Raw genomic sequence first — 19,378 nt, 5'->3', positions numbered from 1 at the left:
AGGCTATCAAAAAAAAAGTAAAAATAAATATTTCCTCACTCCTGAATCAGAATTGATTTGTAGTGCATATCTATCTTCACCAGCATTTGCATATTGAAATAGTCCATAATGAGGATTGAACAGCTCTCTTCCCAAGAGATGAAGCCACTCTCTTGCCACCCCGCCGTAGTCGAGTCCTTCTTCACCACGGAACTTGACCAGCAGCCGCTTTCGAAGTTCTTTACCTCTAAGTTTCATTACGAGTCGATATGATTCTTCTAATATTTCGTTTCGAGATACCTGAGTGAATGATTGAATTATTTTTCTATAATTAACAACAGTTACAAAAAAAATGTTTTATTTTTTAATGCCTATATGGGTGTACGAGCTCACAGCCCCCCCTGGTGTTAAGTGGTTACTGGAGCCCATAAACATCTACGACGTAAATGCGCCACCCACCTTGAGATATAAGTTCTGAGGTCTCAAGTATAGTTACAACGGCTGCCCTACTCTTCAAACCGAAACGCATTACTGCTTCACGGCAGAAATAGATAGGGTGGTGGTACCTACCCGCACGGACTAACAAGAGGTCCTACCACCAGTAAAATGTGGAATCATTTAACGAGCTCTTTTTTTATAAATTAATCCGCGATGATCGGAGATTACCTCTATTCTGCAATGTCCAGTCTGGGGTTGTAATGCTTGCAGTTCAGCACGCAGTACTCGCGCTTTAGCAGCAAGGTCCCGTTTGTATTTAGGTAGCGCGTCAGTGTCCGGGGGCTCCGGCGCGGCGCCCGGGGCTGTGGCGGACGACGAGAGCGAAACCGTCGCTGGTGATGCCACCGAAGACGCAGTACTCGTTGGAGCAGGTTCGTTCGTCTAATAAATAAATTCAATTTTATAATCTTTGTTCTCACCGTTCACGGCATATGTTGTATTTTAAATGTAGTTATCCCAGCTAAAAAATGATATAGAGATGTGTCTTGATTACTTTTGAAAATGGGGTAGGATCAAAAGGAATCCTTCCGACGGGGACACATCAAAGGGAAAACAAAATTGTTATTTTTATTTAGTTCCGAGCATTTTTATATATTTATCTACCTTTTAAAACTTCTCTGGACTTCCACAAATAATTCAAGACAAAAATTAGCCAAATCGGTCGAGCCATTCTCGAGTTTTAGCAAAACTAACGAACAGCAATTCATTTATGTATATATAGATATAGATAGAAGATAGATTACGTACAAGCCTAGCGGAGAGCGCGAGCCGGGGGTCAGTGAACTGCGTGGTGCGGTTGTTGTGGTCCACGAAGTAGGGTCGTCCTGAGGGCGCGTGTCGCATCTCCCAGCCGGGGGGCAGCGGGCCCGCCGCCGCCGCGCAGTGCCGCAGGTGCGGCGGCACGCGCGGGTCGTGCCACGTCGACGCTCCAGTAGCGCTGTTGTAGAAGTAAACCTGGCCCTGCGCCGTTGTGCGCATCTCTAAATAGAAAAATATAAGACACAATTTAAAAAAAAGAATGCTTTGCTACTTTTTTTTAAAGCGACTACCTGACCCGGCGGACTTCGTAGTGCCTCAATCGATAAATAAAAGACCTACATTTTTGTATAAACTAAACTTAAAACAAACAAAAGGAATCCGTCCGACGAGGGACACATCAAAAGAAAAGCAAAATTGTTATTTTATTTCATTCCGAGCTTTTCATATTTTATCTACCTTTTAAATCTTCTCTGGACTTCCACAAATAATTCAAGACAAAAATTAGCCAAATCGGTCTAGCCGTTCTCGAGTTTTAGCGAGACTAACGAACAGCAATTCATTTTTAAATATATATATTTTATGACCTGTTAACTAAGACCTTAAGTTTAGGTCAAGTCTTATTTTAATCATATGAAAAATTATATTATGAAATGAGATGATATGCGATGAAATATAATCTCATTAAAATAGTAGTCATTTACTGAGACTTTTTCAGTGGATTTTTTAGAGGATCCCGATATGTTTGTTTGGCTTTGTTTCATTTTCCCACATTTGTGCACTTTCACAGATATTAAACAGTTAATAAATCACCGTTATTAGTTATTACACATTTAATCCTGAAGAAACACTAAATAGACAAAATAAAACAAACCACACAACTTCACTCATGTTCCTGCCAAAAAGTCCTGCTTTGCTACTAGATAGTGATGTAAAAGTCTATTTACAGAGTCAGTTAAACTTGAAACAAATATACCTGAGTATACTAGCAGCCACTCAAGAGTTTACTGTCCATCTTCTTAATATATCAGGTGTATGAATTATATTAAGTTAATAAAATTTGTTATGACCTATTTAACAGATCCAAACCTTATGCGGGCACGTACGCCTGAATTTACGACAAAAGCTCACAATAGGACCAGCATTTTAGGTAGAAATTAAGGTAGGGGTTAGGTAAGCAAACATATTGTTGCTGTGTATTGATTATGGTAATCGCAACTATAGGGAGCTATTTACGGTATAGCTATAGGTAGTTGGGATAATGTTCCTGATTTGGGGGAAATCTTCTAAGATCTTAGACAATATTTACCATATCCTGGAGGTAAATCTGTAGCTGATATCGGAGCAGGCGCAGCTGTGTTAGGAGTGGTGGGAGATGAAGGGCTGGTCGGAGGCGTACAAGTTGCGGGTTGTCGACGTACTGCAGTCTGTGGCTGGGGTTCTGGTCTGAAAGTATGATATTAATTTAGAATATACCAATAATTTAATCGTGATTTTGTCAGAGTAAAGTTTATTATTTTGATTACGAATGAATTTGTTTTTATTTCTTAACAGAATTGAAAATAAATGAGGTTATCAATTAAACTATATTTTTAAGGTGTCATCTCAAAAAATAAAAAAGTGAGCTGATGATTCTTTTTTATTTGAAATATGTTGCTTCTCATGTGCTACCATTTCAATATTATCAAGATCCGACCAGAGTTTTTAGTTATCCTTAACGATGCATATGTAATTGACTTCGACTGCATTGAAAATGTTCTCATTTTAAATTATATATAACTAAAAGGGTGTTTTAGAGTTATAGTGATGCATATTTAGGGAGATAAGATAAAAGAAATAAAATCTGGAGTACCACAAATAAATGTTTTAGGGCCAGTCCTGTATCTACTATTATCTATTAGATTAGCTAAATGATCGAATTTTACTGTTTAAATTATTGTAGGAACTATATTTCAAGACAAGAAAAACTACGTTTTTTTATAATTTCAGATAACGATAAAAGTATTTACTATATTTTTTGAATACTCATATTTCTAACAATGATTTCAAGTTTACACATTTTAAAAGAAGTTTACTACTAGTTATGTAAGTAGTACTTCACCTCAAGGATATTGTTGTAGCAGGATTCACGTCAGTATCAGAACCAGGAGAGGAAGGTGCACTTGTTAACGTAGGTGAAGTGGTTGGACTCGGGACAAGTGCCGGAGATGTTGGAGGGGATGGTGATTCTGAGCCCTCAGATGTTGGACGCTCCCATTGAGTGCGACGTGTCGAATGATTTACAAAGTAAGGCCTGAAAGTAAATAATGATCATGAAAGCAGTTGAGAAAAACTGTAAGAGAACGGTAAAATAAAAATAGATTACATTTGTAGCAAAGGGCTGTTTAAACAGCCACACAGGCTTCAAAAGTATGCATGCTTCACACAGCACCAGTACAGATGGACAGATCCTTAGTCAATGTTCAGTAAACAGACATGTCTCTTCCTACCTAATCAAACTCATATTTATGCAGCTTTAATAATTTATTGGAAAGAACAAACCCTGATTTTTTTGGAGTTTTTTTTTACTGAAGGTAACATTGCAATAAGCTTCTCAACGTAAACAATTGATAGTATACAATTTAACGAGCATACATATGTATCAGAACTTACTAAGGTTACAAGACAGCATGCATTCCCTAGAAACAGTAAGATCTACACCTCACTATTTTTATATTTCAGTTGTATATAAAAATTTAATTACTTTCAATCCAATAATGATAACACACCTTCCACTAGAAGTGAATCTCTCCTCCCAATGAGGTGGTAAACTCAGCTGAGAGGGGTTTGGACTGACTACTGGTTCTCTAGGAGGTCGAACTTCTCCTGCAGGACCAACAACTGCCAATGGAGAACCCTCGCCGGCTGCAGAGGCGGGCTCCCCACGGGCACTATCTCTTGACATAAGAGAAATTATGACCTGGCCTTTGACTCCACACGTCTCACCAGACTGTCCATCTTCACAGAGTTCTAGACATTGGTCTGTAATATTTTTCATGAGTTTATTATTTTAATGTTAAATGACTATTTACTTACTTTTATTCTTTAAAAAAATATCATTACACCTGCCACTAGAGCAGACTCTGTCCCTGCTACCATGCAACCATGATAGTATTCTTTTCACAAAAATAATTTATATCTGTATATTTTAATATTCATATGCACACATCTACTGCACTGAACCACAACCCACACACACACACACACTGAACTGGCATGTTACACAACATGTGAGATTAAGCTGGTAATTTAACATATTAATCAAAGTTTGGATTGTACTGCTAGTGGTAGGCAGCCAAAATCCCTGGCTATATTTTGTATACGAGAGTATAAGTTGCATTTAGGCATCACTCACATTCAAGTAGGTCAAAGACAAAAATTAGGTATTATTAAAAAGTGTGTATCTGTTACTGAACAGCATTACAACTTTTACTTTTGGAGGGAAATTGTCTCATTAGTTTCATAACATTTTTCTTTTTGATGTCATTCATCTTCTTAAGCTGTAGTATAAGTAGATATTATACTTATGTGAGAAAACAAGTTTGTTTCACATCAAACCAGTTTCTTTAATTTGATTACCTAATTATGTGTCATTTGTGGAGGAAAAAAATAATACTGTGCATACCTATATGTATCATTCTTAAATAAAAAAGTGTGTCAACTGAAGATATATGAGGCATTCTAGTGCAAGCTTTTGAAGGATTAATTTCCCTATCACAAAAAATTATGTGTCAGGGTCTACTCTATCTCTAGATAACAACTTTATTTATTACATAATATACAATCTCATGGCCTATCTTGTGTTAAGTAGTCACTGGACCACATAGACTTAACAATATAAATAGCGTAATCCAAATTGAAACATTATAATTAAATATTTGTTGTAAACTATGGCTGTACTTTTCAAACCAGTGCACCATTAATGTTTTCCAGTAGAAATAGGCAAGGTTGTGGTATCAATCTTATGCAGGCTCACGAAGTACCAGTAAAATTACGTTATCATAAAAAGCATTTTAGGCCACAATGGCTATAAAATAAAATGTTTAAAATATTTAAAAATACCATATCGACGCTTGAAAGGCAAACGTGACTAAGCGCCAATAACTGCTTTGTACATAAATGATAGACAATAACCGTATTCGATGCGCAAAAAAATAATATTTCTAGGTCTATTAAAATCATTTCAATCCTACAGCTACTAGCTAGATTCTACTGCAGCTAGATTCGTTAAAATAAATTTTGTTTTCAGGTATTTCAATTTTAAATTAGTCTACTGTAAAGTTTACGCATTGTCGCTTAGTCACTTTTGCCTTTCAAGCGTCGATATGATAAAATAAGGAATGACACAATTTTTATGTCATTGCACTTCTTTTTGCAATAATGAAATATAAAATATCAGTTTAAATTATTCATGATGAAGGACATCTTTTTTATTTATAATATCCTAAATCTTAGAGATTTGCAGAGATAAACTTATCAAATACAATGTTCAAGATAATTCAACTTCTTATATGAAATAAAACAAACAATATAATCAAAATAGGTTATCATATTTATGGAGTTGCTGATGATTTTAAAAATACTATTCATAACTTTAAAGATTCCACACTGAATGAAGAATGTTGGCAATGTTTATGATTTTTTTAAATTTCAAATTAAGTATAAATCTTTAAAATTATTCTACTTTTTTTTTGTAAAATAGCTGAAACATTCATCATCTTCTCTACCACATTTATATTCAGAAATAAAAAGTGTTAAGTCTAATCAATCGTAAGGTACTTACATCCTGTATCTTTTAGCTTATGTACAGTTGATGGTTGTATACGAACACATCCTAAAAAACCAGACCCTTGCCTTTTGTGGACTTTGCGTTGGTTCCATACACTGTAATCATTTTTGTAATTGTAATAACAACTTAAAACTCAATGAATGTATAATTTGGCTAAAATCCGTTCATTAAGATTTTGAAGAACTAAATTTTTTTAATTAATAAGTTTTTTGCTTTAGATCTATTGTTTTTATTTTCAGTTTATACTATGCTATTTCAATGCCTTATTAAGTATATGAGCATATAGCCGAACTGATGGCGAATGGCAACATAAATAATTAAAGGATAAGATAAAAGTTAAAACGACAATGCTTACATTCTTAATTGGTTTGAATGTTCGTGATAAAGTTATTTAATGAAAAATAGGAACACCATGTTGTTATTGATTTTACTATGATAATATTAGTGAGTGCTTACATTCAACAAACTTTCATAAGTTTGGAGTGCTTATAAAATTTATATAATATATTATTTAATTAATTGATAAAACATCATAATAATCAATTTACTGAATATTTCTATCAATACCAACCTTATGGTAATTCCATCTCCTTTGCTTAAATAAAGATCATAATGTGTATTCCATTTTGGATCAAGTGTTGCTTTCACTGTATTTGTTGAATATACTTGGCCACTGCCGTCGACTGATATTTTGGCAAAAGGATCTGGCAAACCTACAAGGACAGGATATATACTTCACACCACAATTAGGTACTATCATGGTCATGAAAAGAAAAATTGTATGTTAGCATGCCATAAATTTCGTTTCACCTTGAATAGTAATAATATGCGTATATCGAAGTTGGCTTTACTTACGAAAGAGATCTTTTCGGACCAAATTCCTTGCACATATAACTAAAACAAAACAATCAAATAAGTAATATGTATAGAATGTCATTAAAACTTAAATACGATCATACGAAGTCCACGAAACGAGTGTTTCGTTATTGGCTACTCACTAGTTAGCCTAATTTTTTGGGCTCCATATTTACGATTTGACATGGGCGTCGACATTTTATTATAAAATAACAAATTAAGTTCGATTTAAAAAAACATTTTACACAAAATAATTAACTTCTAAACTTCGGTTCGCCATTTTTCTCATCAATTTTTTCCCCGGCCAACAGTCACAAGACTTTATAGCCTACTTTTACTATTTGATAATTGTCTATGCTTCAGGAATTTCCTCTTTCATACTATGGATGGACAAGCTATGCGTTTGTTTATTAATAAAATTCATCTCTACGAGGGAGAAAACAATTTTATTGGAAAACAATACAATTTTAACGTGAGCATAATGTTATTAATGTTTTCTACCTATAGGTATCTAACCTATTATACAGTGTGCTTAGTGTGCACTAATTCGCACTAAGCATACAAAAAGAATATTTAAAGTTTGACCGCCTAGTTAGTTCAGTGTTTAGTGATGCTGACTATAGTACCACGAAGTCTGGGTTCGACATTAGGTTTGGCATTGTATTTATTTAAAAAAAATCAGCATTCGGGGTCTCAATGCAAAATTTCGGATGCCTGGCGATCTGAAATTATCGTGGCCCAAAATACTCATAACGAATGATCAAGTCAATGTCAATACATTACCCACACGATTTCAAAAACAGCTTATACGGTGAAGTATGTGTAATAAAATCACACTATTACTAATAAATTTGCGTATTTAGCTTACCTCCTCAATACGAAGTGTGTAGTGAGTTCGTCTGCCCATTTATGGAAAAAGGGTTTTTGAATTATAATATGAAATATTTTAGGAGCAGTTGTTCAATTCGATACTCGCGTGGAGTATCCCTGTAACCTTCCGAGAGTATCGGGATACTTGGGGTTGTTTTATAAAGCACCAGTCCGGCCTTGCATGGAGTACTGCTCCTATTTCTGGACCAGGGCTCCCAAATACCAGCTTCTTCCATTTGACCCCATACAGAAGAGGGCCGTTCGGATTGTCGATAGTCCCATTCTAACAGATCGTTTGGAACCTCTGGGTCTGCGGAGGGACTTCGGTTCTCTCTGTATATTGTACCGTATGTTCCATGGGGAGTGCTGTGTGTGCTTAGTGCGAGTTTCTTAACGTTCTCGATAGTGTAAAAGTTAAGTCAATTTTGTATGCAGTTGGAACAGAGCCCCTAGCGGCAAACGTACGTAAACGATCTCATTCCATACAAACATGAGCTAACTTTTACGCTATCGAGAACGTTAAAAAACTCGCACTAAGGACACTGAGGAATTGTTGGAGATGATCCCCTCATCTCCTTTTTATCATCGCACCTCCCGCAATCGGAGCAGACTTCATCCACATTATCTGGAACCGCTGCGTTCATGGACAATGCGTTTCCAGAGGTCTTTTTTGCCACGTACCATCCGGCTATGGAATGAGCTCCCTTCCACGGTGTTTCCCGAGCGCTATGAGATGTCCTTCTTCGAACGAGGCTTGTGGAGAGTATTAAGCGGTAGGCAGCGGCTTGGCTTTGCCCCTGGCATTGCTGAAGTCCATGGGCGACAGTAACCACTCACCATAAGGTGAGCCGTATGCTCGTCAGCCTACAAGGACAGTAAAAAAAAAGGTATCAAATGACCACTTTAATAAATGGTTTCACCGACAAAATGTAAGCGAATAGCATACCTACACGGCAAGGCTTCACAATTTAAAATTGAGTACAAAATAGTCTATTTAGGGGTTACGGCTATTGATATGAAGATAGATAAAATATCATAGTGACGTTTCTTCTTAAATGTAAAATAGAATGCCTTTCAACTCAACATAAAGTTTGAAGCGATAACTTCACTGTAGAAGTATTTGTCTACTTGATTATTTATTTGTTGTTTGTCTGATTGCATAACTAAGCCATTATTCCACTTGCAGCAATAGGTATTGTGTAAACATTAATTAACATAATATGTGCCTCTAACATCATTTAAATAAATGTAGTTTTGCTTTACGCTCGTCGGCTTACACACTTTACAAATAGTTTCAAATTCAATAAAACTTCGAAATATTATTTTAATGATTGTTTTCGAACGCTGCCTTATGAGTATGACACTACTATTGGACTGAGACCACTGAACTCACTGAAGTATGAAACCTAAGACCCTCGAAGGTACCTAACGTTTTTTATTATTATTTTTTGTAGGTTTTATAAGGATTATATTTAGAAGATTGATTTAATAATAATATCTAAAAACAATATTGCATATCGTACGTACAAAATCAATATAAAATAATGATCAAGTGTGACACAAAGCCTAATATTATTTAATTTTCACATTAAGTACCACAGAAATATGATAGCACAGAATAAATAGACGATAACGTCACTCAAATCGTCATAGGAAACATACCGATTATAATAATTCAGAACTGTTAAAATAAAATATATTCAAATATAAAAGTTACGTAAGAATAATTAAATAGGTATCAGATATATTTTATTAACTTCTTTTTTAACTGATGCTTTCATCTTATATTTATAAATAGAATAATTTAAGCATTTATTTTAATGGCGTTTAGCATTTACGTTTGTATGCCCTCAATGACTCACATTCAACTTTAACTTACTGCATACTTTATGTGACCATACGTCCCGATTTGGGCGGACAGTCACGCTTTCGGGCATTCTGTCCCGCTATCCCCAGTGAGGCCGACATAGTTCCGCTTTTGCAAACAGAGCAAACGATAAATTTATTTTTCAATTCAACATAGAGCATAGAACATAGAGGTGTTTAAATGGGCTAATTTAATAAAAGAGGTACAGACTATTACAGAGTACTAACGATGTTGTGTTTAATGCTTTGATTCTTTTTTTATTATTCATCTTCTATATGAAAATACTTGTAAAACATTAAATAATTTTTATCACTAAATAATTCCGCAGATGTCCCTCTTTGAGAAAAAAAAATTATGGTCACGCTATGCACACTCCTACACAGTAGTTACTATACGAATTGCATTGTGTAGATATTGCGTGCTTTTAGAAACTGCGTTCAATATTTACAATGCGCTGCGACTTTTTTACAGCTGTTGGTGGATGTTATTAAGGAAAACTGTTGATAGTAGGTACAAAAAAACATTGTAAATTTTAATAGTATGTTGTTACGTGAATACGAAGTATTTGGATAAATATTAATTAGTGTTACAAATCTAGGTAAATGTACAAAAGATGTTATATTACGAAAATGATTAATTGCATCAAGATTGTCCTTTAAATTTTTATTTAAAGCTATCTTAATCGAAATCGGCAAGAAAAGGGTTGCGGTCCTTTTGAATTATGTGTTTTCATTGGATTTTGAAATTTTGGAAAGTCTTAGTTAAAGAATAAACCGACTTTGCAAATAAAATTCTCTATAGTGAAATCCATAAACGAAGCTACATCTGTTCTCGTATATAATATTGTATTTTTTTTGTTAAATATTAATCATAATTATATACTTTGTAAAGCAATCATTTGAAAGTATTACTGCAATATTGTTAAGATTGCATTAACGACGGATATCACTTAGGTATTTTTCAAAACTTCCACGCAAACTTTATAAAACTACAGAACCAACCTATGTGTGACGTCACTGGGGGCCAAAGTCATACTTTTTCGTACACTACTGGATACATATTTATGTACATAAAATAGACACACATAATCATCATTCTTGTTGTCTATTTGTATTAATTTACGATAAAATATATTATATAGCTTTTATCTTGAGGTGAAAAGTGTTAGAATTATTAAATTGGGTGCAGTGAATTTAAAATAGTAAATAAAAAATTAATATATCAATAACAGGACTGAATGTTTATTTTGTGCTCTAGTTGGACGAAAGAGATTAAATCCCTAAATGGACATATATAGGCATTTAATTTAATTCAATAAAAAGTCTTATAATTACTCTTATCCATGATATTTAATAAATAATATATCCACCTTTAAATGAGGCTTGTAAAGTATCCAATTTCTTATTAAGTAGCTGTGAAAAGATGTTTTTTTTTTATTGCTTAGGTGTGTGGACGATCCCACAGCCCACCTGGTGTTAAGTGGTTACTGAAGCCCATAGACATCTACAACGTAAATGCGCCACACACCTTGAGATATAGTTCTAAGGTCTCAGTATAGTCACAACGGCTGTCCCACCCTTCAAACCGAAACGCATTACTGCTTCACGGCAGAAATAGGCGGAGCGGTGGTACCTACCCGTGCGGACTCACAAGAGGTCCTACCACCAGTAATAAATTCATTCATTCATTTCATTTAGATTGTTTAAGTTTTTGACGATATTCGTAATCTCGTCAAATGAATGTCAGTCTAGAACAGCACTACTCAATCTTTTTTCGTTGATGTAGTAAAATAAAACCATTAGTTACTTCAGTAAAAAAGTCGCAGCGGTTATTCATAATCTGTATACATATTTCCATATTATTATGTAGGCAATCATTGTGATCATAACGTCCTAAAATAACAAAAAAAGGGTGCGTGTACTTATGTACGCGCGTAAGAAGTTATACTTTATTTTTATTAATTTTCTTTTTTATTTTTTAATATTAAATCTTTAATAATAAATATTTAACATTAATAATTTAATAATATTTAGTATGAATTATATTAAATAATAATTTTGTCATTTTTAATACTAAATTTAATAATACATACGGATAGTTAACCTCAATTGTATTGGAGCACTTGTGGGCAACTTTATTTCTGTTAATTTTGTGTCACGCGCCTAAAGAAGTATAACTTCAAAAACACAAATAAATTAAAATTACTGTTACGGTTTAATATTCCGTTATCTTTTCATTATATACTAAGTATATTGTATTTTATTTGTGACATTTCGAATACTTTAAAGTTTCGTGGTCATGGACGATTAAGGTGTTATTCCTCGACATTTGATTATTTTGCTACCGTCTCTTTTTTGTATTAAAATTATGAACTAATAGACTTTTAAGCTTCATTTAACATAGAACGAACTAAGGTTATGTTAGGTTCCGGCAGTCTGTTAGACTTGGATTTTTATCTTCATGATAAGAGAGTCCCAGGGCTAACCCCTGTAAGTGTCAACCATCTTCTTTATTGAAGTTCAGCCATTTAAATTGGTTTCGCGCATCATACGTGGAATTAATTGGTTTTTTCTAGTGCGCATTTAGATTTTATCAAATCTTGTATGATGGTTAGCACCACTATTTAAAGGATGTTGACAGGCTTGTGTACTCGGTTATTCTTGACGTCCTCAATGAACTCCTTAACTCGGACCGGTATGTGTATCTTAGTTTGTCCTAAACCTCAGGGTTCTGCAAAGGTATGCTACACTTAACACGTTTTAGGTATTGGCTTAGTTTCTTGCGTGGACTATAAATTGATTTTCGTACTGGGACAACCAATTTGGGCGTAGTTTTCAATCTGAAATTGTGATGAGAACTTGCTTATTAGGTTTTTTTTTATTCGGACTTCCGCCCTTCTCTGGGGATACTGGGCGGGGTATGTCAGAGTCGAACTGACTATAACCTACTGTCGCTCAACAACCAACGTCCAAACCTCGCATGAGACAGAACTCATGAAAAGGCAAAGGGGGGAAAGTGAAGCGTTTAGTGTGGAGCACATCTCTCCCAACACCCTCCCCCTCGGGACGCCAGACCGGCGGTGGTCGGCGCCACGATCACCAGCCCTCTCGGTCGGCAAACTGTCCGAAGCCCGCCTAGATGGCGCCGGTTAGAGTGAGTTACCCTACGGAATACCCCGCTGGACCAGAACCAGCGTGGGTTGAGGATAGCCGGCCTTCCATCATTCGGATGCTCTTGCGTAAAACGCGTGCAGAGCAGCTTGCACGTCATCTTCTTAGGCCCCCCTCGCCGGTCCCCAGATCGACATGTGGGGGGGACCCGAAACACTTAGAGGGCCAGGGCTTGGGCGACATCCGCCTCCCTGGCCCCCGCTCTACGGCGGCGGGATTGTGAGAGCTAGCATGTGTTTGTTTGAAATAATCACAATCCAAATGAGATCGAGAATACACACTGTGATATGATCACATAAACGCCTACCAATAAAAAAGAGGTTTACTATCGATAACAGCTCGTGCGCTAATTTCTCCGCGCGTATCACTCAGCAATATTATCTCGTTGTGGCGTTGTGTATCCGAGCATTTGACTCTAAAACAATGTTAAAACAAATCATATTCATTTCAATATGTGTTTTATTTGCTTTAGTCATTGAGAGTGGAGCAATGAAGCCAATTATCATCGTGCATGGAGGGGCTGGTGATATTTCTGAGAGTCGTATTCAAGGAAAGTTTGATGGAGTTAAAGTCGCAGTCAGGGCTGGCTACGAAAAGTTGATGAATGGTGGCAGTGCTTTAGATTCAGTTGAAGCTGCTGTTGTCTCTATGGAATTGGATGAAAATTTTAATGCAGGTCAGTTCCTAATCAGAGTTTTGAGTATTTCATGTAATAGTAAATAATAATAACAACAAAAAACTATTCGTGGATAATGTTTTAAAACTAGAAACGAAGGAAAAGCGAAAGTACCTATATACTTCCTGTGGTTGATATTGTGAAAGTAACGCTTTCACAATATCAGCCACAGGAAGTAGCGCTTCGTTTTTCTTGAAAATTATCGTAACGTTTTTTTTTTGAAATTTCAACGATATACTTAGGATTAAAATCACCACGATTCTTCAGACATTGGTTCGAAACAACTTATCTAGTCTTTAGAGGCGTAGGGGAAGAGATTTATAAACAGTAAATAAAAATAAAATCAACAATATTAAATTGTAAGATTTGTAAGCGTGGGTTCGGTTACGTAGTCAAAATACGAAAAATATTATTTTATGAATCTAATCTGAAATAAAAAATTAAATAAAAAATTGACATTAATGATTTTATTGTATTCTTTATTTTTTATATGTTCACAGGATATGGTTCTGTATTAAACTTAAATGGCGAAGTAGAAATGGAAGCTAGTATAATGTGGGGTCAAGATCTTATTTCTGGGGCCGTTACGCTAATTAAAGAGTTCCAGCACCCAATAAGTATAGCCCGGAAAGTTTTGACAGATACGCCGCATTCCTTCTTAGGAGGAAACGGAGCTAAGCTGTTCGCACTAGAAAAAGTAATTGGTTTTTCGAAAACGCTTATTTCTTTCGATTTGATCTCGATATTTCTTATTTAAATAAAAAACTGAAGTTTAACTCATGGAAAATCACATTCAGATCAGTTCATGTGTCTTTGTCGAGGTTATCACACATACACACAAATCAGGTTAATTACTTAAATACGTTAATTGTAACATAAAAATGTTTAATAATTACAAACTATTAATTTGGAGTTAACTTTCAGTAAGAAGTAGGTATAACGCAAAAGCAAATGATCGAGTATAATAAAATTGCGAATTAAGTGAACTGAGAATGATTTTCATTATTCACCAAAAATACTGTTCATACTTAAATTAAATGTGACTATTTTAGTGCCTATACAGTAAAATTCTTGTTAACGAGTGTACTTAGTTACTGGACGGAATTGCTGAACTAGTTATAACGTTTATATTACAGGGTTTCCAACAAGTACCACCAGAGTCATTGATAAGCGAAAGCGCTAAAGAGGCACTTAACGATTTCTTGAACAAAGGCGATGACCAGCGAACAGAAATTGGAAGGAAAGATGAGGCAGGTATCTGATGGTGACATTTATTGTATTAGTGTGCTTAGTGCGAGTTTTTTGACGTTTTAATATCGATAAAGTAAAAGTTAACTCAAATTTGTATGCAGTTGGAACAGCACTCCAAATGTAGGCAATGAGTTAACTTTTACGCTATCGAGAACGTTAAAAACTCGCAATAAGCACACAGAAGTACCTACTTACATTGAAGTGTTGGATAAAATTAGTTCAATATCGTATCGCAAAAAATTCTGTACATAATCCACAATTGATTGACATGATACCTATTCAACCCATTTCAGTATTGAGATTAGTGTACGATCCCTTTTATTCATTGCTTAGGTAGACGAGCTCACGGCCCACTTGGTGTTAAGTGATCGCCGCAGCTCATAGACATCAACAACTCAAATCTTGAGACATGACTTTTAAATCTTAGTTTCATAATACAACAGCTGCCACACCACTCATATGAAAACGTATTATTGCTTCATGAAAAAATTTGACAGAGTGTTCATCCCTACTCTTGCACGCTTACAAGACGCCTAAACCCCAATAAATATAATAGTTTGATTTGGCAGTGATTCGAGTATATATTTTTTTTATTGCTTAGATGGGTGGACAGGCTCACAGCCCACCTGGTGTTAAGTGGTTACTGGAGCCCATGGACATCTACAACGCAAATCCGCCACCCACCTTGAGATACAAGTTCTAAGATCTCAGTATAGTTACAACGGCTGCCCCACCCTTCAAACCGAAACGCATTACTGCTTCACGGCAGAAATAGGCAGGGCGGTGGTACCTACCCCCGCGGACTCACAAGAGATCCTACCACCAGTAAAAATTACTGGATAAACATTAACCAATAAGAGAAGCGTGTGTATTTTTTTAAATTAGGCAGTGATAACTGATATTATGTTGCGACTTTTGTATTTTTATTATAAAAGGAACGTTAATACTAGGTACTGTACCTGATCTTTTTAAAGATGTGGTCATGATGGCCAGATGACATTTTGAGGACTCATCTTTGTACTTCTTGAACAGGGTGGTGTGGGAACAGTAGGTGCGGTAGCTATAGACGCTGATGGCCATATAGCTGTTGCTACAAGCACTGGTGGTATAAATGGAAAAATGGTCGGACGTATCGGAGACACGCCACTAATTGGTGGCGGTACTTATGCTGATGACAATGTTGGTGGGATTTCAACAACAGGTAGGTACATTTCTGTTTTTATAAATAAGTATTTATATAATAAGTATAGTTATATAAAATAATTATCTAGTAAATAATTATTTATGTAACAAAAAAAATGGTTCTAATATTATTATGGACTCAATCACACAGAAATCATTGAACGGATTTGGATGAAATTCCGCACTAAGATAGTTTATGGATTCTGAATTCACACATTTGATACTTTTTAATGTTGTAAGAAATTACGCGGCTAACATCGGTTCTGTTGGCCATTTGTACACTAGTTCGTATTTTTACGCGCAAGCATCCGAATCGACTGGTAGTTCATGGATATGCACGTGTAATTTTTTATCCCGGTAAAATAGGTACGTGATTGATTCTTTCTAATTGAGTACAAATTAAATGAGGGTGAAACCACGTGCCACGTCTAGTTCACACTAAGCTTTGACATATCTCTTGTTATGTTGCATTGTTTGCGTTATTGACATGAAAATACACGTTTTGATCGAAGAAATTTTATGTATATGTATGTACTATGAAGATAAATTTAATATAAATCGTAAATTATTATTTTTAAATTAAAATATCATCTAGGTATACAAATAAATAAAATTAGTTTCTGTTTGTAGTATTGAAATAACCGCTTTTTACTACATGCATATTAATATAATATATATATAAGGTACATACACCAAAATAACTTTTTTTGGACTAGCTTCGCCCCGCGGCGTCACCCGCGGTACGACAATAACCGCGGGTTACATCGCGAGACTCAGCTCGTGAGCTCGTGTTAAATATATTTTTATACACATCTGATAAATAAAAACGAATGTAAGTATTTAGAACTACACAAATGCGAAATAACTAAAAAAAATTATAAAAAATCTCTTTAGTCTCTGTATATTAATAAAATATATAACTGGTGTACTTATCTCTGCCAAAGGGCAATACTGCATTCTTGTTTGAATAAATAAAATGCGAAATCGCATAACTACTTTTCTTCATTTTACCCGAAGTTCTGGGGAAGCAAGTTTCATTCTCGATCGGACACAGTAACCTTTATGATATTTGGTACCTATTCTGTAGGCTTTTAGAAAGGAAAAATGAAAAATGGTACCTAAACAATAAAAACTATGTTATGATTAATGTAAACAGAACGAACTTGAATTTTAAATAGCTTTTCTTTTCCTGACAAGATTTTTAGCCGGATTTCGCTTTTGCCCAAATTTTGCAGAATATAAAGATGCCACTACGATATTAAACTGTAGCTAGAAATTACAGTGTTGAAATGTACAGTAGTACAACACTTCAGATCTAGGTCAGATCTAAATTGTTGATGGCTCTAGAAGCAATTGTTATATTGTTTGCCTTAAAAAGAGAAGTTTTTCCATTTAACGTATTTATCGAGTTTTGTACGTGGATTGTCGCTTGACCAGGTCTGATTGTTCTTGTTGAAAAATTATGTATTTTTAAGATTTTTTTCTAGGTCACGGTGAATCAATTTTGAAGTATTGTTTGGCTCATACTATTATCAAACTTATGGAAGGCGGTCTCGATGCAGATACGGCTACTAGGCAAGCTGTAAATGGTAATTTAACGAATTCATTTTCATATTAAAAATGTCTCGTTCTGGAGATAGATATCGAACAAACCATAAATAAAAAATTTACGTTTTTGTAGTTTATTTTTGTATTTTCAACAATCGCCACATTTGCATGTATCATCATAGACTTTTCGCTGTCAAATTTATTACATTCACTCATAATGAATGTACTTAGTGATTGTTTTGTCATGTACCCATATAATAATTAAATATACCTATAATTCGTTTCCTTTCGTTTTACGCATGGATAATATACATAGCTCATAATGTGTTTTAGGTATGACAGCACGCTTGAACAACACTGCTGGCGCAATAACATTATCAAAAAACGGTGACGTAGGGATCCACTTCAGTTCTAAAAGAATGGCTTGGGCTTATGTGAAGAACGATAAGGTCTACTACGGAATAGAACACGATCAAACACTTGAAGAACCACTTTAAGATAACAGCTGTAACAAGAAACCTAAACGTATCTTTGATATACCTACATTAACAAATACCTATCTACTTTAATTCTTTAAATTCTAAGTTCTTAAAAAGTTTTGTTTTTGTTAATAGTTATATAAATATAGTTATTCAGTTCATTAAATAAATTAGGTACATAATAAGCTTTATGATTTTATTATTATTCGACTCACCCCAATGGTCTAGTGCCCATGGACATAGCCCGTGGGCAAAAAAATTAATGTTGGATCTTAGACTGTTAGAAACCATGACAATTCAGTGGAAATATAGTTTAAAAGTACTTGCGAGTGCGACTCGACGTATACTCTGAATTGATTCACTGGACTCGAATGCGCTGTTACTGCCGCGGTTAGGATACACATTGGAAATAAGCCACAATGGTGGGAGATTTTGGGTTCTGATGATTTAAATAATAACTGTGAGATGCCCAATAATAAAATAAAACAGGTAGTCATGTTTCTTCACCTGTTAAATACAAAAGGACTTTTTGGCGGGAACGTGAGGAGTTAAGTTGTGGGATTTGTTTTATTTTGTCTATTTAGTGTTGCTTCAGGTTTAAATGTGTAATAATGGTGGTTTATTAACTGTTTAATATCTGTGAAAGTGCACAAATGTGGAAAAATGAAACAAAGCCGTTGGACGTAACTTCTCGGGATCCTCCAAAGAGTTCACTGAAAAATCTCAGTAAATGACCACCATTTTACTAAGATTATATTTCATCCCATATCATTTCATTTCATCTCATTTCATTTAATTTCATCCCAGTTGATTAGGGTCTCAAATTAATCATTTCATTTCATTTCACTCCATATTATCATTTTTCATAAAAATAAGATTAAAAATAAAAATAAGACATGACTTAAAGGTCTCAGTTACAAGGTCATAAAATACCTAAAAAAAATTAAGTATAAAAAAGTTTCCTTTTGAAGTTTTGACAAACTTTTTGGTGGTAACGTATGATGTAAGGTTAAATACATTGTTTAATTAATGGAATACATGTTATTGGTGTCATTGAAAGTGCACCAGCGTGTGGAAACGAATTAAAATGCGCTAGACGAAGCATCTCTGCTTTTCTAAAAAAAATATTGAAATCTTGGTAAATTCTCTCCATTTCAATTAGAGGTTATTTCATGTCATCAATCCTATTCCACTAAGAATCAATTTACTGTTAGAAAAGATCAAGCTGAATAGGCGGTCTTTCCTTTGGTTGTCTAATGGACGACTAAAAGAAAAATAGCATTTTTGACATTGACACGACAGACCACAAAATTGACGTTAAGTCATAGACCTATATAGCAATGAAGTAGGAAACCTATGGAAATGAAACGTCAACCAAAATTTCGTGCCACTGTGACGTCATCTGGCCACAAAACATGG

General features: G+C 34.9%; 2 protein-coding genes across 6 annotated transcripts in view; one reads left to right on the top strand and one right to left on the bottom strand.

Moving 5' to 3' along the window:
- The window catches only part of Smurf2 (E3 ubiquitin-protein ligase SMURF2), a 34,695-nt gene extending 27,449 nt beyond the window's left edge, over window positions 1-7,246 (bottom strand). The window contains exons 1-10 of one of the 2 annotated variants that reach the window (XM_012695737.4): window positions 7,060-7,246; window positions 6,917-6,955; window positions 6,633-6,774; window positions 6,056-6,156; window positions 4,002-4,254; window positions 3,335-3,526; window positions 2,543-2,679; window positions 1,225-1,457; window positions 646-858; window positions 40-279 (exon numbers count right to left, since the gene is read on the bottom strand). In XM_012695737.4, the coding sequence (XP_012551191.1) occupies window positions 40-279; window positions 646-858; window positions 1,225-1,457; window positions 2,543-2,679; window positions 3,335-3,526; window positions 4,002-4,254; window positions 6,056-6,156; window positions 6,633-6,774; window positions 6,917-6,955; window positions 7,060-7,114 (1,605 nt within the window). In that variant the 5' untranslated portion in view covers window positions 7,115-7,246. The remainder of the gene's footprint in view (window positions 1-39; window positions 280-645; window positions 859-1,224; window positions 1,458-2,542; window positions 2,680-3,334; window positions 3,527-4,001; window positions 4,255-6,055; window positions 6,157-6,632; window positions 6,775-6,916; window positions 6,956-7,059) is intronic. The other variant, NM_001146252.1, reaches the window with a different exon arrangement.
- A 1,560-nt stretch (window positions 7,247-8,806) lies between these two features.
- Window positions 8,807-18,144, top strand: LOC101740385 (probable isoaspartyl peptidase/L-asparaginase GA20639). Of its 4 annotated transcripts, none has more exons than XM_062673383.1 (7): window positions 8,807-9,207; window positions 13,296-13,499; window positions 14,000-14,196; window positions 14,636-14,749; window positions 15,783-15,951; window positions 17,420-17,521; window positions 17,814-18,144. In XM_062673383.1, exons 1-7 carry the CDS (start codon window positions 9,186-9,188, stop codon window positions 17,975-17,977), a joined length of 972 nt encoding a protein of 323 aa, XP_062529367.1. In that variant the 5' UTR covers window positions 8,807-9,185; the 3' UTR covers window positions 17,978-18,144. The 4 variants fall into 4 exon arrangements, with proteins under 4 accessions (XP_062529367.1, XP_021207840.1, XP_004932492.1 ...); XM_021352165.3 differs by having other exon boundaries at window positions 17,408-17,521; XM_004932435.5 differs by lacking the exon at window positions 8,807-9,207 and having other exon boundaries at window positions 12,984-13,499.
- The last annotated feature ends 1,234 nt before the right edge of the window (window positions 18,145-19,378 follow it).

Source organism: Bombyx mori, chromosome 17 (assembly GCF_030269925.1).
Source record: "Bombyx mori chromosome 17, ASM3026992v2".
Taxonomy (NCBI): domain Eukaryota; kingdom Metazoa; phylum Arthropoda; class Insecta; order Lepidoptera; family Bombycidae; genus Bombyx; species Bombyx mori.
This window is presented reverse-complemented; position numbering and strand designations above follow the sequence as displayed.